The sequence below is a fragment of the Theropithecus gelada genome, chromosome 6 (assembly GCF_003255815.1).
Source record: "Theropithecus gelada isolate Dixy chromosome 6, Tgel_1.0, whole genome shotgun sequence".
Classification (NCBI taxonomy): domain Eukaryota; kingdom Metazoa; phylum Chordata; class Mammalia; order Primates; family Cercopithecidae; genus Theropithecus; species Theropithecus gelada.
The window spans coordinates 137,887,718-137,903,849 of NC_037673.1; the positions used below are offsets into that span (position 1 = coordinate 137,887,718).

A 16,132-nucleotide genomic window follows, 5' to 3' on the forward strand; every position below is an offset into this window, starting at 1 on the left:
GCCGCCCGCCGCCAACCCCTCCCCAGCCGTGCGTGCTGCGCAAGCACGTAGCCTGCCTCTGCGGAACTGGGCGTTGCGGTCCCGCCTCCAGCCACACCCAGGCCACGCCCCCGGGGGAGCTCCGCCCCTCGCCTGGCTCCGCTCTCCCGGGAGCTGCGGCTTTGAGCGTCCCGGGTTGGGCGGGGAACTGGTAGCATCGCTCCTAGGATGCGAGGGCCATTTCTCTCCGGCCGGGGGTCAGATCCTCGGGAAGCTGAGCCATCCCATCCAGCCGCTTGTCCCAAACCGGGCGCAGGCCGTGGTCACTTCTCTAGGAAGCTCCGAAGATCCCGCCACTCCGTCCCTCAAAGGTGCAGAAAGCCGGCTTCCCCCAGCCCTCGGGGAAGATTCCTGACTCTCCGCTTGGTCGGGGCATCTGAGGGCAGGAGCTGCGCCAGGCGTAGCGGATAGACCAGTGGACAACACCCACGCCGGACCTCCTGTCCCCTACCCGGACCTAGACTCGGCGCCACACATTGCCCCGGGGGGGCCAGGCGCAGTCACGCGCGCGCAGAGCTCACGCTCTCCGCCCCGCACACCTGCGCTCCGCCTCCTGGTCCTGGGCCCGCGACGGGCGAAGGCATTTGGGAAGCCAGGGCGGCTGCGGAGGCGATCTCCCTGACCCAGGGCCGGAGTTGCCCGGAGCCTGCCGCCGCTCTCAGTCAGCCCGCATCCTTTTCTGTCCTTCCCTCCCCCCGCCTGCCACGGCGCGGGTATCCGCAGCCACAGCCCGGGGCCGGTGAGGCGGCGAAGGGGGAGGGGAGGAATCAAGGGATGAGCGCCGGAAGGGCGTCGGGGGCCCCGAGCCGCACTAGGACGCCCCTGGAGCCGGAACCTGAGCAGAAGCCGGAACCAGAACCAAATCACCGGTACCGGGTGGGCCAGGTGGTCAGGGTGGGAGAAACCAAAAAGGGAGAGGGGTGCGGGAGTACTGAGAGGAGGGGGCTGCAGAGGCCTGGCTCAGGCCGGCGCGGAGGAGGTGCGGGCGCTGACTCAGGCACGATTTCTGCTCCCGCCGCCTAAGAATTCCGTCCCATCTCGTGCTGCAGTGTCCTTGGGAGGGACGGAAGCGCGAACGAGTTGGAAAGGGGAACGCTCGGGGCGTCGGGGAAGCGGGACCAGGGTCGTGGTAGAGAGCTTGCGTAGCCGCTGACCTCTTGCCTTGGGCCGTATTGACGAAACAGCACCCCTGGCCCGGACAGCTCCCTGGTTGGGTAGGGGGTGGAGCCGGACCTTAGCCGAACGTCTTAGACGTGCTTGTTTCAGAGCCTGAGGACTGCATTCCTACCCCTCCCCCATTCCCAGCTGCAGCCCCCTAAACCCAGGAGGCGCCCTGGCCCGCGCTCGCCCCCCAGGGCCTCATGTCGGAACCACAGCCTGACCTGGAACCGCCCCAACATGGGCTGTATATGCTCTTCCTGCTTGTGCTGGTCTTCTTCCTCATGGGCCTGGTAGGTTTCATGATCTGCCACGTGCTCAAGAAGAAGGGCTACCGCTGCCGCACGTCGAGGGGCTCCGAGCCTGACGATGCCCAGCTTCAGCCCCGTGAGTGGAGCCTGGAACCCTGGCTCAGTAACCTTTCATCCTTCTCCCCACACCTCTGCCCCTCACCTCTGCCTCCCTGACCAGCAGACCCAGGCCAAATCCTGATCAAGCCTGCTCAGGAAGCTTAGTGATGCACTCTTGAGTTAGCAAGTGGGGTGACACCACTCTGAAAGCAAAACTAGAGAAGGCAGCATGGGCAGCAAGGGTCCTCTGGATGGTAGTCTTGGGCTTGCATTGGTGTCCCCATCTTTTCTGGTCCCTGAAATGCTGAGGTCCAGCATGATAGCAAGTAGGTAAAAGGGTATGTCCTAAGCAATAAATGATGGGAGCCACCAGGTAATGTTCCCCCAAAGCTGACTCATTCCTGCTTCCTTGCCAATCTCTTTCATCCTTCAGCTGAGGACGATGACATGAATGAGGACACAGTAGAGAGGATTGTTCGCTGCATCATCCAAAATGAAGGTGGGTCTAGCATAGCCCCTTGCTCCCTCCTTCTCCAACCTTCTCTTGCCCTGACCTCCACCTTCACTGACTCCCTCTTTTCCTTCTTCCCTCAGCCAATGCTGAGGCCTTGAAGGAGATGCTGGGGGACAGTGAAGGAGAAGGGACAGTGCAGCTGTCCAGGTAAGCTGGAAACAAGGGCCAGCATGACTTAGCTTGCCTTGGAGAGTATCCTCTCCTCCAGCACAATCCTCTCCCAGTCTCCTTGCATGTATGGGGTTGGGGGAAGGGCAAAGCTGGCTAACTTATAGGAAGAAAGAAGTTTTGTAGAAATCTCGATTCCTTCAAAACATCTCTCTCATCTAGATGTCATCAAACCTAACATTTACCTCTAGTGCCACTCCTTTGGGTTAAGCAATGTTCTTTTTAGCAAATAGCCCTGGGAGGAAGAACATGTGGTCACTAACATCTTTTTTTTTTTTTTTTTTTTTTTTGAGGCGGAGTCTCGCTCTGCCGCCCAGGCTGGAGTGCAGTGGCCGGATCTCAGCTCACTGCAAGCTCCGCCTCCCGGGTTCACGCCATTCTCCTGCCTCAGCCTCCCGAGCAGCTGGGACTACAGGCGCCCGCCACCTCGCCCGGCTAGTTTTCTGTCTTTTTTTAGTAGAGACGGGGTTTCACCGTGTCAGCCAGGATGGTCTCGATCTCCTGACCTCGTGATCCGCCCGTCTCGGCCTCCCAAAGTGCTGGGATTACAGGCTTGAGCCACCGCGCCCGGCCTACTAACATCTTAATATTGAATTTATTAGATAAAGACAAGAAAAAATGTTGGGGCTTGGGGAAATTGGGGCTTCTGGGGTTTTAAGGAGCATGCTGAAAGAACATAAGAAACAAAACATGAAGGGAAATGGAAATGTTACCCTTGCTCCCCTCCTCCCTGCTGTCCAGTGTGGATGCCACCTCCAGCCTGCAGGATGGAACCCCCTCCCATCATCACACAGTGCACCTGGGCTCTGCAGCCCCTTGCATCCATTGCAGCCGCAGCAAGAGGCCTCCACTTGTCCGTCAGGGACGCTCCAAGGAAGGAAAAAGCCGCCCCCGGACAGGGGAGACCACTGTGTTCTCTGTGGGCAGGTGGGGCAGGTGCTCCAGGGCAAGTGAGGTTGAGGTAGGGGGCCCAATGATCAGGCACCTGATCCCAAAAGTGGGCCTTGGCTCTTTCCTCCTGGACTGGGAGCTCCAGCGGAAGTCACGCTACACAATGTGCCCCACAGTCTGAGAAGGCCTCCCCTACCTTAGGCCAGAGGGAAGTAGCCACCAAACTCAGGATGTCCCTGGTCAGAGGGGAGGGCCAAGCAGCCTCTGAGTTGTGGTCCTAAACCCCAGTGTTCCCTTCCCTCCCAGGTTCCGGGTGACACACATTGAGAAGCGCTATGGACTGCATGAACACCGTGATGGCTCCCCCACGGACAGGAGCTGGGGCTTTGGTGGGGGACAGGACCCAGGGGGTGGTCAGGGGTCTGGGGGAGGGCAGCCCAAGGCAGGGATGCCTGCCATGGAGAGGCTGCCCTCTGAGAGGCCACAGCCCCAGGTCCTAGCCAGCCCCCCAGTACAGAATGGAGGACTCAGGGACAGCAGCCTAGCCCCTTGTGCACTTGAAGGGAACCCCAGAGCTTCTGCAGAGCCAACACTGAGGGACAGAGGGAGGGGCCCAAGCCCAGGGCTGCCCACTCAAGAGGCAAATGGGCAGCAAAGCAAACCAGACACTTCCGATCACCAGGTAGGAAAACACAGCCAGGACTGTACTGGGCTGGGCTCTTATTGCTCTCTACTCTTGGGGGGCACTGATATGACCTACTCCTGTTCTTTCGTTGACCCCTCCCCTTTCTCTCAGGTGTCCCTACCACGGGGAGCAGGGGGTATGTGAGGTGAGTCTGCCTGAGCCCTAAATGAGGTAATCTCATCTTCCCATCACCTACTTAAACTACTTAAGCCTTTCAGCTCCCTGAACCCCCAGAGTATAAACTGCAGGCTTACCCTTTGCTATAAATCCCTTGGTTTGGTGGTGGAGGTAGGGAAGGTCCTGCAGCCCCAGGGGAAAAGCTGGATACAGCCTGAACAGGAAGCAATACTGTTACTCTTCCTCTTCTCCAAGTCTCCTTCTTCATTGTGCTGATGGACTACCAGCTGGCAGGGCCAGGGTGTGGGTGGGCGTGAAGGCCCTCCCCTCCACTGGACAGCACTGCCCCCCAGCTGAGGGACCAGCTCAGCTTCCACCTGGAGTTACACGGTCTCAGGCTGGGGGCCTCAGGAGAGGTCATGGCCCCTCAGTCTCTTCTCCTTCCCCTGCCTGCAACAGGCTGCCTGACCCGCCTTCCCCAACACCTCGCTCCATATGATAGAGCGTGGCAGCTGGGAGCAGGCCCCTGCCCCTGGTGGGCCCCTAAAGCAATAGCACCATAGGCCCCCTGCCCTCTTAGCACAAGAGGCCCAGGCCCTGGCCTGGCCTTCGTGCCCTTTATTCATTGTCAATAAATCCGCTCAGACCATTACAGCTGCTTCGCATCCTGGCTCCAGCGCCTTCTGATTCCCAAGGCCTGTTCCTCTCCCCGGCCTAACCCCAGTGACCCTGGCATCCAGAGTAGGGTGGGTCATGGAGCCAGGGTGGGGAAAGAGGTGGGCCAGAACCACTAGAGACTTTGATGGATGGTTTCCAGCCCCAGAGATTTCAGGTATTTCACCACCCTAGATAGGGTGATGGCAGAAGAGAAAGGAGTAGTTCCAGTCCTAGAGATGATAGGACAATGGGAAAAAAAGGAGTGGGCTCCAGTCCCAGAAATGGGAAGGGGCAAGTTTCTACCCTTGGAGGTGAGGGTGGAAATAGGGAGATTCCAGGTTTTGGCTGTGTTGCTCTGGATCATTGAGGGTGTGGTCTGACAGCTTGAAGATAGGGACAGCAGCATCACCGGGGGTCAAGGATTCCCTGGCCTTCAGGTGAGGGGATCTGGGTGGCCAGGATCCGGGGCTTTAGCCGGCGGGGGAGGTGGTGGACGCATCTGTAGGGAACACACAGTTAGTGCTCCAGAGTCCCCTCTTAAGGGTATACCAGACAAAACAGGACTGATTGGAATAACCCCTCTACATACAATCTCCTCCAAGGCAAGGGCCCTTACCGGCCTGAGTCGAGGTACCATCATGTCCAGGAGCCCAGGGAAGTCCAGGGCTTTGTCTGGAATTAAGAACCACAAGTCAGTCTTCAGACTTTGTTTTGTTCAATGCTGTATCTCCAGCACTTAGGAAAGTGGCATTCTATAAATATTTGCTAAATTAATGGTCACCATCCTAGACCATAAAATCCATCACTCTATCCACTGTCCTCAACATTTATTGGGTAACTGCTGTATAATCAGCTCTGCTCAAGGTATAAAACAAAGGCAGATAGGATACATAGCGCTCCTACCCCCAGTGGCTGTCAAGAAACCAATAATGAAACCTCAATAAACACAATAAATGACTAAGTGCTAAGTCATGCAAAGTGAACTTGGGGTGGTGGAGAGATGATGGTAACTCCAGGGAGGGAGACTCCTTGTGGACAAGGTGGGAGTACCAGAAGGTTTTAGAAAAGGCAGGCATTCCACAGCCATTAAAAAGAATGAAATCATGTCGTCTGTAGCAACATGAATGGAGTTGGAAGCCATTATCCTAAATGAACTAACTCAGAAACAGAAAACCAAATATTGCATGTTCTCACTTATAAGTGGGAGCTAAACAACAGCTACACATGGACATAGAGATGGAAATAACAGACTCCCAGGACTCCAAAGGAGGCAAAGGTAGGAATCGAGGCAGAAGTGAGGGTTGAAAAATTACCTATCAGGTACAATGTTCACTATTTGAGTAACAGGTACACTAGAAGCCCAATCTCCACTAGTATGCAGTATATCCATATGACAAACAAGCACATGTACCTCCTGAATCTAAAATAAATAATAATAAAACTGCTATAGACATTTAAAAAAGAAAAAAAAGTGGGCATCAGAAAAAATGATACAAAGCTAGGTATCTGGACACTAGGAGCAAAAGGTGCATATGGGGAGGACACCATGAGAGAACTTAGCTAATTTTTAAAATAGTGACTGAATACTTACTGTGTGCCAGGCACAATGCTGTGTAGTCCACAGGCATCTTTTTTAACTCTCATAACAATTCAATGAGCTAGTACCTTTTCCTTACCTCATAAAGAACATAAACTGAGGCCCAGACAGGTTCAGAATCCCACCTCGAGTCACACACTTGGAAATGACAGAGTGGGATCTGAACCAGTCAGCCTGGCTCCAGAGCCCAGGCAAGTGCTCTCCACCAAGCTGCAATAGACCTTATTGCAAGATGCCTGAGGGCATGGAGAGGACCAGACCGTGACCTGGGAGTCCAAGCTTCCTCCTTCTTCCTTATCTGTTAGCCTCCCAGGGCTCCCAATTCCTTCCACTCACCCCCAGGCAGGACAGGTGCAGGGGGCCCATCCAACACAGAGGTAGGTGCAGGTGGGGAGAAGCTGGGAGGAGAAGGGGACGGCAGCATCTGGAGGTGGGGTGGGCACACAGTTATTCCTGGCACGTGGGGAGGTTTTACCAGCTTTTCCTCTCATCCCATCTTCAGTTCCTTCCTCATCACTTCCCAACACAGGAAGTGGCCAAATGCTTGCATTAAGATGGGGGGGGGGGTGTAGCTGACAGATATTCAACAGTCAATATGTATTGAACGCTTATGTATACTATGTCTCAAGTGTTCTACTAGCACTTCACATGTACTAATTCATTCAATCCTCACCACTACCCCATGAGGTAGGCATTTTTATTAATATGACTCCTGTGTTAGAAGTGAGACCCAGGTTAAGCCAGGTCCAAAATCATAGAGCCAGTTATTGGCAGAGTGCTGGCTAGAACCCAGGTCTCCTGACGCCCACTCCTATTCTCTTTCTGCTGTATGTATATATATTATAACAATAGGTATCTTATATTGAAACACCTTCTGCATTCCACTGCACTAAAGGCTTTGCCTCGGCCAGGCATGGTGGCTTGCACCTGTAATCCCAGCACATTGGGAGGCCAAGGCAGGCGGATGACCTGAGGTCAGGAGTTCGAGACCAGCCTGACCAACATGGAGAAACCCTGTATCCACTAAAAATAGGAAATTGGCTGGGTGTGGCGGCACACGCCTATAATCCCATCTACTAGAGGGGCTGATACAGGAGAATTGCTTGAACCCGGGAGGTGGAGGTTGCGGGGAGCCGAGATCGCCCCATTGCACTCCAGCCTGGGCAACAAGAGCGAAACTCCGTCTCAAAAAAAAAAAGGGGGGGGGCTTTACCTCGATTATCTCTAATTATGACAGTGAGCCTGCTAAAGTAGGTATTATCCCCATTTTACATGTGAAGAAACAAGCTCAGAGAGATTAAATCATTGCCCAAGTTATACAATAGAAATTTGAACTCAGATCTATCCAGCACTAAAGTAGGACCCCCAAACTCCTATGAAGGCTGCCTTGGTTTCCCTTTCCCCTGCCCACCCATAGGAGATGGGGAGGCCCAGGCCACTACAGGAGGTAAACCTGGGGAGCAGAGGGGGCATTAAAATGAATATGAGGCTTTACTGGGGTGGAAGGGTCAACCCAGAGGTGCCTGGGTAGTTCAGGGAGAAGGTAAGCCTCACCTGTTCAGGGTCAGAGAGTTCAGGTGGCCCTGGGGGACCAAGCAGCTCTTCCACCAGCAGTGAGGGGAAGACCCCAACATGGCCCCCAAATTCTCCCCTCCAGAAGCCGTCATCTACTCCATCTTGGGCCCGGGGCAGCAGACGGATGAGCGCCCCCTCAGGGAAGCTCAGCTCCTCTGCACTCTGTCCGGTGTAGCTGTACAGGGCCCGTGCCAGGAATGCTACAGAGGCCCAGGAGAAACGGTGAGAGGGAGGTGGGTGGCAGTGCCCCAGGACTGTGACACCCCAGGGCTACAACCCCTAACAATTCTTCACCATACCCAGGGTCCCCTAACCCCAAATTTCCCTTTCTTACCTGTGGGCTCTGCCCCAGAGGGATTGTCACTGTCTTGGCCACTCTCTGGGAGGGAGAGGTCCGGGAAGTTGAGATACCGCTCAGGGACAAAGCCTACCTCACCGTGCTGGTTCCGAGCCTGCTCACCCAGCAATGTGAACAGATATTAGATTTACCTCAGCAGTCCATGACCCTGGCTCTCCTCTACTCAGGCTTCTAGCTTTGCCTAGAAGGGTCCATGGGGGCCACAGAGAAGTCCCTCCTACTGCCCCCAACCCAAGGTCAGAGCCCAGGGTCCATACCCACCTTGACCCATTCGTCAGCATCTCCCTCCTCTATGACCTCCAGCCACTCACCCTCCGTGATTGTCAGCTCATCCTCATGCCCTGCCTGGGCCACACACGAAGGATTCAGGACTTGGCTGTCCCTGACCCTTGCCCATCAAAGGTCCCCACCCCCATCAAAGGTCCCCACCCCCATTCATACCTGATAGCGAAATACCACATGTGCAGGGCAGGGGAGGGGCCTAGTGGCCAGGGCTTGGGGGGCAGGCTCCTCAAAGAGCTCTCCTGTCTCCTCACATTCCTCAAAGTCAGAAAGCTCAGCATCCTCAGCCTAGAGGGGCAAAGAACAGACCTCATATGGGGCCCGCTCTCAAGCACTGGTTCTATCTCCCACTCTTCCATCTTTCCCGTAAAGGACACCATGGATCCCCCTCCAAGGTAGTTGCACCCATCCACTTACCATGTATACAACCACAGTCACCACAGAGTAGGATAATAACAACAGTAATAGCAGAGTTACAGCAATTGAGTGCATACTATGTGCCAAGCACAATGCAAAGTATCTTGTATATATTGTCTCATTTAATCTTCATAATGACCCAGTGCTAATAGTTTTGCACAACTATTAACCTCACTTTATTTATGAGGAAACTGGGGTTCAGAAAAGTTAAGTCACTTTTCGAGATTGCACAGCTCATAAGTGGAGTGGCTGGTACTCAAAGCCCTTACAGATTGCCCCAGAACCCTACTTCTTAATCATTCTATTATGCTCATAATAAAAATTTACTGAGGATTCTATGCCAGAAATTATGTAAAGAATTATATATGAATGATTTCACTTAAACCTCACAATAACCCTTTGAGTTAGGCACAACTGTGATTCCAGTTTTATAGGGTTTGCGTTCCACTGGAGTTTTTCACTTCTAAGTAAGGATGGGTAGTGTCAGGGGAGGAGCTCACGGTTGGAGAGAGGTCCCTCTGGGACAGCCGAGCCTCGCTGAGACGTCGCTCCTGCTCCACCTCATCCTGGGCCTGGGTCATGGCTGGCTTCAGCCAGCGCTGCACATCGAGGCCAGCCCCCTGCAGCAGAGTCAGCCGGGCAGCCCCCTTCACCTGGCTCACCTGGCATAGGGAGGAAGGAAGTTAGTGGAACCTGGCTGATGGCAGTGTCTACTCTCTGCTTCTCCCTTCCCTCCTTCCCACCATCAGAAAGAGTAGAGGGAGTGGGGCTTGCCTGAGAAGGTGAGATCTCTAACCTCAGGGGTGTGCCTCACCTGTGCCCGGCGGATGCTCTCTCGCACTTCCTGTAACCTCTGTTCTATGCCTGGAGCCTCCCGTTCTGAAGCCTGCTGCCGCCTCTGCTCCAGTCGCTGCAGTACCTGGTTGGGAAGGCAGAGAACAGGGGTGGGTGGAAATACTGTGAGGCATGACTTACTACAGGACTGGTACTTTGCTAGTTGTATCACATACATTATGTCATTTAATCTTCCCTATGAGGTGGGCGCTATTATTGGCCCTACTTTAGTGATGAGGAAATTGAAGTCCAGAGAGGTTACGTCACTCCCTTACCCGGGGTTACAGAACTAGGAAGCAACAGAAGAGAATTTGAACCTATGTCGGTCTAGCTCCAAAAACTATTCTTAACTATTGTGCCACACTGTTACCTTACAATACCTTTCCCTCCCCTCTGTAGTTCCATGACACCCTCAATGGCTCCAAGATCCCCTCTCTCAGCCTTTCTTGCTGAGACAAGAAGGTGCACATGACACCTGTGCCCCCCACCTCACCCGATGCCCATGGTTCTGGATCTTGTAGTCACGGGCAGCTCGGCTGGTCAAGCGCTGAACCTCTTTCTCCAGGCCACTCTCGCCAGCCATGCTTTCTGCTCCCCACTCCAGGGCACACACCTGAATGGGTCAGGGGGTGCTGTGAGGAGGACCTGAGGCTGCTCCTTCTCTCCAGTTCTCTCCTTTTTCCACTCTGTCTTGACCTCCAAGGACAAGGACAAAGAGGAAGGGGCACATGCCTATGGCCATGGATACAGGTAATGTGGACACAGAGATACAGAGCTTCAGAAATGGGATCCAGGTCGAGGGACAGAGGTAGAATGAAGAAGATGGTGCAGTCAAGTGACTGAAAGGTGGCCTGAGGTGTGTTTTTTGTGTGTGTGTGTCCTGGTGGGAGGGAGGTGAGTTGGAATTCTGAAACCCCCTCTCCATGGTGTAATACTCACTAAGTTAACGTAAAGACAAGGATAATGGAGGAGGAGGCCTAAATCATAGTCCCCTTTATATGTGGCCTGGTTCCAACAAGCAGGAAGGTCTCACCTGATCAGTCCCTGCTGGCTGAAACTGCTGAGGTGGGGTGGGGGAAAATACACCAGGCTCCTTAAGAAACAGCTTCAGGTCTTGCTCCCAGCTTACCTAGGGGTTGGGAAAAGTCAAAGTCACTCATTCACTGGCTCACTCTCCAACCCTGTTCCTAGCACTTCTTGGAAGAAAAAGGACAATGTGTGAAGGAAAGAGGGCTGCACTGGGAGGGAAGGGTAAAAAGGATCCCTAGGGAAGCTCTTAGAGGCCACAGCCCTCACCTGGGAGGTTGTCTGCTCCCCACGGTGGGCATGCTCCAGGACGACCTCTGCGGCTTCCAGCTCAGTGCGGCTGAGGGAGGTCAAGGGGTCCCTCAAGTGTTCTGACAGCTCACTGACAAGGGCCTAGAAAGAACCCCAAGATACTAACACCACCCTTCCCCCAGATCTCTACTGTAAAATAGGCTTGTTCCAGATTTGACAGGTGATGGTCATGAGATATAGGAAGGAGGGAAGAAGACATTCTTCATGAGAAAGGCCCTCGTGTGCAGAGCACTTAGAAGTTTAAAACATACTTTAACATCCATTCTCTCCTTTGAGCCCAACTAGTGTTATAAGATAGGCAGAGAAAGCGTCATCCCTGATGAGGAATCTGGGGTTCAGAAGGGTTACGTGTACTGTACAATGCCATGCAGCCAGCTAGGAGCAGAACCAGAGCCCATGTATGTATCATCTACCCACTGTAAGCAGACAAGATCCCCTGCACCGCCCAGTGTCATGGGGATCAAGAAGCAAGGGGGAGGTCCTCCTTTCCCTCCCTGCTGAGGGACAGGGGTGTTTGGGTTAAGACTGGCCTTGAGCAGAGCTGGCAGTTCCTCCTGGTAGTAATGGTCGAGGTGGGCATTGGTAGCCACCAAGGTAAGCAGGTACTCATTGCGGGCGGCTTGCAGCTGCTGGGAGTACTGGGCTGACTGGGCGGACAGCTAGGAGAGTAAACTGATGTCAATAGGAAGCCCTAGACCCCTTGAGTCCTTCCAAGACCAATTGAGAAGCCAGATCCAGAATGGATTCTCACATTATTGAGTGCTTACTATGTGCCTGGCACTACACTAAAAATGTTGCATACTCACAACTCCTGCTCAAAATCCTCTAGTGCCTTCTGCACGCATTTAAAATAAAATCCACTGTCCTTACCACGGTCCACCAGGTTCAATATGAGCTGACCCCCACAACCTCTCTAACGTCTTTTCAAGTGCTTGTTCCCTTGCTCACAGTACTCCAGCCATACTGGCCTCCTCTCAATTCCTCGAGCCTACGAAGTTATTCCCACCTCAGAGCCTTTGCACTCATCATTTCTTCTCTCTGGAATGTTCTTCCTTTAGATCTTTGCAAGGCCAGCTCCTTCTTGACAATTAGGCCACCTATTCGGAGAGGCCTCCCTCTAAATTCTACCCCCTTGTTATTCTTTACCATAGTACCTTGTTTTATTTTCATCTTAATCTAAGTATTTATTTGCTGTCTGTCTCTCTTAACCAGACTGTGAGGGCAGGAACTCTGTTGGTAGTGTTCTCCACTTATCCATAGTGTCTAGAACAGTGCCTAGTACCTGCAGATCCTCAATAAATGCATATTAAAGGACTGAAAAAGAAGGGTATTCTTTCCATTTTATAGAAGAAAATAAGGCTCAGAGAGATGAAGTAAATTAACCAAGGTCACCCACCCAGGAAGTAGGAGAGCCTGGATTCAACCCAATCTTTCATACTTATGCACCTAGGTTCCAAACCACTAGACTACTCTGCCCTTCTCTTCCCTGCCCCACACTCATGCCCTCATCCCTCGAACCTTGGTGCTCAGTTTCTGGAGACTGGTCCGAGAGTGGAAGATCCCATGGTCACTTCGGTTTAGCCTGTGCAGATGAGGGAAAGGAGTCAGACCCACCCCAAGTGAGAGAATATGAGATCAGAGTCAGGCCCTGCTTTGGTGACTTGGCTCCACCCCTACACAGCCCCACCTCCCTGTTCCCCCACCTTGGGCTTCCTCACTCTACATGACCCCACCTGGCCTGGACGTCAGCTGCCTTCTCCTGTGCCAAGGCCCACACACGTTCCCGCTGCCCATACAGCTTCCGACTTCGGCTCAGCTCCCGGACAGACTGCAGCACCTCGGCCTGCGCCCTCTGGAGGTTCTCTGTTCCCTATTGGGATGCATACACAGAGTCCTGACCTAGACCACCTTTGGTCCCAAGCCAGCTCTTCCTTCACCCCATCCTCTGAGCCATACCTTCCTAAGCACCTGCTCCTTGGCGCTCCGCCCTGTACCCCCTGCTAGGTCACGGTATCGGTCGGACGCCTGGAGCCGGGTTTGGCCCCCAGCCACGGTGGCATCCAGCAGGCAGCGCCAGGCACCGAACACCGTCCTGCCCCTCCCCAGAGAAGGTCTGTGTTAAGGAGGAGAGCACTCCACAGCTTCATGAGACCACCCCCGCCCCCTGACCAACACCATGGGAGACAGAGTGCTTTCCCATCCTCCCTTGTCTGTAAGCCCATCAATCGATCAGCCCATTAGCTCAGCCACAAGCCTCACTCCTGCCCTCCACCCCACCCACAGTGTCCTTGCTGGGTCAGCTCCTCTGCTGCTGCTGTGTCAGCTCTACCTACAGCTCACGTGCCCTCCCCACTTGCTAGGCCTTCATCTCCACAGGCTCCTGGGGCTGAGCTCCCCATCACTTTTTGGTCCCTGTGGCCCGCCCCCTCCATAGGGCCCACCTGCTGTCCATCTCGCCGCTCCGGTGCCCTTCCCTCTTCAGGAATGGGCCAGCCAGTTTCTGGAGTGCCTGGTGAAAAAGCCATCACAGAACCAAGTTCCCTTTCAAAGACCCACCCCAACTGGGAGAATATGAGATCAGAGTATAATCATACCTTCCTTTGGGTACATTATGTGCCACTTGCTTTGCTAAATGCCTTATAGTCATTAATTTGTATAATCCTTACAACAACCCTACATGAAGGTAAGGTATTATTTTTATTCCCATTTTACAGAGAAAGAAACTGAGGTCAAGAAAGGTTAACTAACTGGTCCAAGGCCATATGGCTATAATTACACAACAGGGATCTGACACCAGTCTGCTTGACTCTAGCATCTGCTCTTGACCACAATAGGGATAGATATGGACAGACATTACTGGTGATGTAAAGGAGACTGGAACAAGAGGTAAGGTACAGAAAAAAGTCCCATACCTGCCCATACTCCCGTTCAATGGCTGCCCTCTGCTTGCTGTAGGATCTGCGGAGATTGCAGGTGGGGGGTGAGGTGGGGGATAAGGTTATGTTTGGGCATGTTCGCCCATCCTCAGTCCTCTACTCTGGGCAGGAAGAAGCCGGGGGAGCCAGGTTCCTAGAGCGTAACTGCACCCAGAGGGAATGGGACTGATGGGAGTCCTTGAGATCACCTCAGGCAGCCGCAACACAGGAAACCCTCACCTTACTGCCCTGGGCCCCAGCAGGATCCTCCCCAACCCAGAGGTTCATCTGTGGGCTTAGAGGTGAAGATTGATGGGGGCCTGGGTACGACGTCTGCCAGCCTTCCAACAGGTCTGGAAGAGGGAGAGGGATTCTGCTCTAAGGTTGATTGTAGGGTTGGGGGCAGTAGTGTGGAGTCAAGGGCTTTGAGGGAGAGTTCCTGTGTTTATGTGGGGGGGGGCTGGGGGGGGGTTAGGTTGGGGAGCATTCCTATCCAGTATCTGGAGAGGCCAAGCCTAGGGTGAGGGCTGTGGATGGGTCGGCTGGGGAGCTCTTGGCCCCTGTTCCTCCACCCCGGCAGACGTATGTTGGGGAGAAGTGGCGCACAACGACGAAGGTGAGTGTAAATGAAGAGGGTTAGGGGGCTACCTGATGTCCTCCAGCAGATCCGCCTCCCTTTGCTGCCGGGTCTGAAGGATGCTCAGCTGTTCCAGGAAGCGAAGCTTCACCTCCTGGGCCGGCTTCACCTGCGGGGACAAGGAGAGGATGAAGACCCCGGGCGCAAGGACCTAAAAAACACTCCGCGCAGGGAGCGGTGAGGGGGCGGGGCCAGGGAGGGGCTGAGCTCTTTCCTCTGTTACTTCTGGTTTGGGGTCTGATCCCTTCCGACTTCCCGTCTCCCACCCCAAGTCGGGTGCCCCCTTAGCTCCGTCCGTTCCCCCAGCCCGCCAGGAGTCCCCATTCAGGAGCAAGCTCACTTTTCGGGGCGGTGGCTGCATCTCCGCTCCAGCAAGGCGGCCAGGGACTGGACTCCGGAACTCGAGGAAGCCCCGCCCACTGTGGAGCCCCGCCCCAGGCCAGGCCAGGCCCCGCCCTCTGCCCGCCCACGACTTGTCCGGCGACGGCGCAGGGCGCGGAAGCGAGAGCGGGCAGCAAAGAAAATAAACCTGGTACTGCTGCGAATACCCCGGAAGGGTCCGGGCGGCGGGGCGGACGCAGCGTCCGCTGGGCGGTGGGGAGAACCCTAGGCATCTGAGTCAAGACGCCTTGAGTTCTATTTGTAGTGTATCCACTGATTCAGCCTGTAATTATTGATAATTATTCATTTGCATATGTAGATCACCAGTCCCCGAGCTAATGATGAGGAATTCAATGTGTGACCAGGGAAACTGAGTCACTGGGCACCTGAGCAAAGATGCATCTGACGAAGAGAGGGCTGGTCCCAGACCTTTTCCTAATTCCCGCTTAACTGGAAAAGCCAGCGTGAGCAGGGTGAGAAAGATGCCTGGATCCAGGAAGGAACCAGGCCCAAAGGTAAAAAGTCTGGGCCCTACTGAAAAGTAAACGATACCAGTGAGTCGGCGAGAGCTGGGAGATGCGCAGGAAGCCCCTGCCATCTTTAGGATCTTCCGGCCCTAGCACTGCTTTCTGAGGAGCCTCTCCCCCATTCCTCATCCTCCTCACCGAAGCTCCTTTGGCTCAGGCACCTGTCCCAGTAACCTTGACATGGTTCAAAACTCCAGATTCACACTCCAACTCCCCACTGACACCTCTGCTAGTGTATCTAATAGGAACCTCAACTTTTAAAGCTTTTATTTATTTATTTATTTATTTTTGAGATGGAGTCTCGCTCTGTTGCCCAGGCTGGAGTGTAGTGGCTGGATCTCAGCTCACTGCAAGCTCCGCTTCCCGGGTTTACCCCATTCTCCTGCCTCAGCCTCCGGAGTAGCTGGGACTATAGGTGCCCGCCACCACGCCCGGCTAGTTTTTTGTATTTTTTTAGTAGAGATGGGGTTTCACCGTGTTAGCCAGGATGGTCTCGATCTCCTGACCTCGTGATCCGCCCGTCTCGGCCTCCCAAAGTACTGGGATTACAGGCTTGAGCCACCGCACCCGGCTAAAGCTTTTAAAGCTCCTTCAACGTGATCCTCCCCCGGTAACGTTTTAAATGGCACTGAATTTCCTCCAGTTAGTTAAGCCAGAAACCCAGAGTCAGTGTGCCTTCTCCTACTCCTACA

At 54.1% G+C, this 16,132-nt stretch overlaps 2 protein-coding genes across 6 annotated transcripts; one reads left to right on the top strand and one right to left on the bottom strand.

Annotated features, from left to right (window-relative positions):
* The first annotated feature begins 69 nt into the window (after window positions 1-69).
* On the top strand, window positions 70-4,587 carry RELL2 (RELT like 2). 5 transcript variants are annotated; one of them, XM_025388650.1, is made up of 8 exons: window positions 70-908; window positions 1,345-1,584; window positions 1,981-2,046; window positions 2,142-2,208; window positions 2,971-3,156; window positions 3,427-3,802; window positions 3,917-3,950; window positions 4,178-4,574. In XM_025388650.1, exons 2-7 carry the CDS (start codon window positions 1,401-1,403, stop codon window positions 3,947-3,949), a joined length of 912 nt encoding a protein of 303 aa, XP_025244435.1. In that variant the 5' UTR covers window positions 70-908; window positions 1,345-1,400; the 3' UTR covers window position 3,950; window positions 4,178-4,574. The 5 variants fall into 5 exon arrangements, with proteins under 5 accessions (XP_025244435.1, XP_025244433.1, XP_025244432.1 ...); XM_025388648.1 differs by having other exon boundaries at window positions 3,427-3,950; window positions 4,178-4,587; XM_025388647.1 differs by having other exon boundaries at window positions 3,427-4,576.
* Window positions 2,806-14,938, bottom strand: FCHSD1 (FCH and double SH3 domains 1). Its single transcript, XM_025388646.1, has 20 exons — window positions 14,873-14,938; window positions 14,544-14,641; window positions 13,893-13,938; window positions 13,422-13,489; window positions 12,937-13,078; window positions 12,714-12,850; window positions 12,499-12,562; window positions 11,511-11,639; window positions 10,939-11,061; window positions 10,676-10,771; window positions 10,136-10,255; window positions 9,623-9,727; window positions 9,309-9,470; window positions 8,551-8,679; window positions 8,371-8,454; window positions 8,086-8,203; window positions 7,731-7,951; window positions 6,513-6,600; window positions 5,196-5,251; window positions 2,806-5,078 (listed from the first exon to the last, which is right to left on the bottom strand). Exons 1-20 carry the CDS (start codon window positions 14,891-14,893, stop codon window positions 5,013-5,015), a joined length of 2,073 nt encoding a protein of 690 aa, XP_025244431.1. The 5' UTR covers window positions 14,894-14,938; the 3' UTR covers window positions 2,806-5,012.
* Window positions 14,939-16,132: the final 1,194 nt, after the last annotated feature.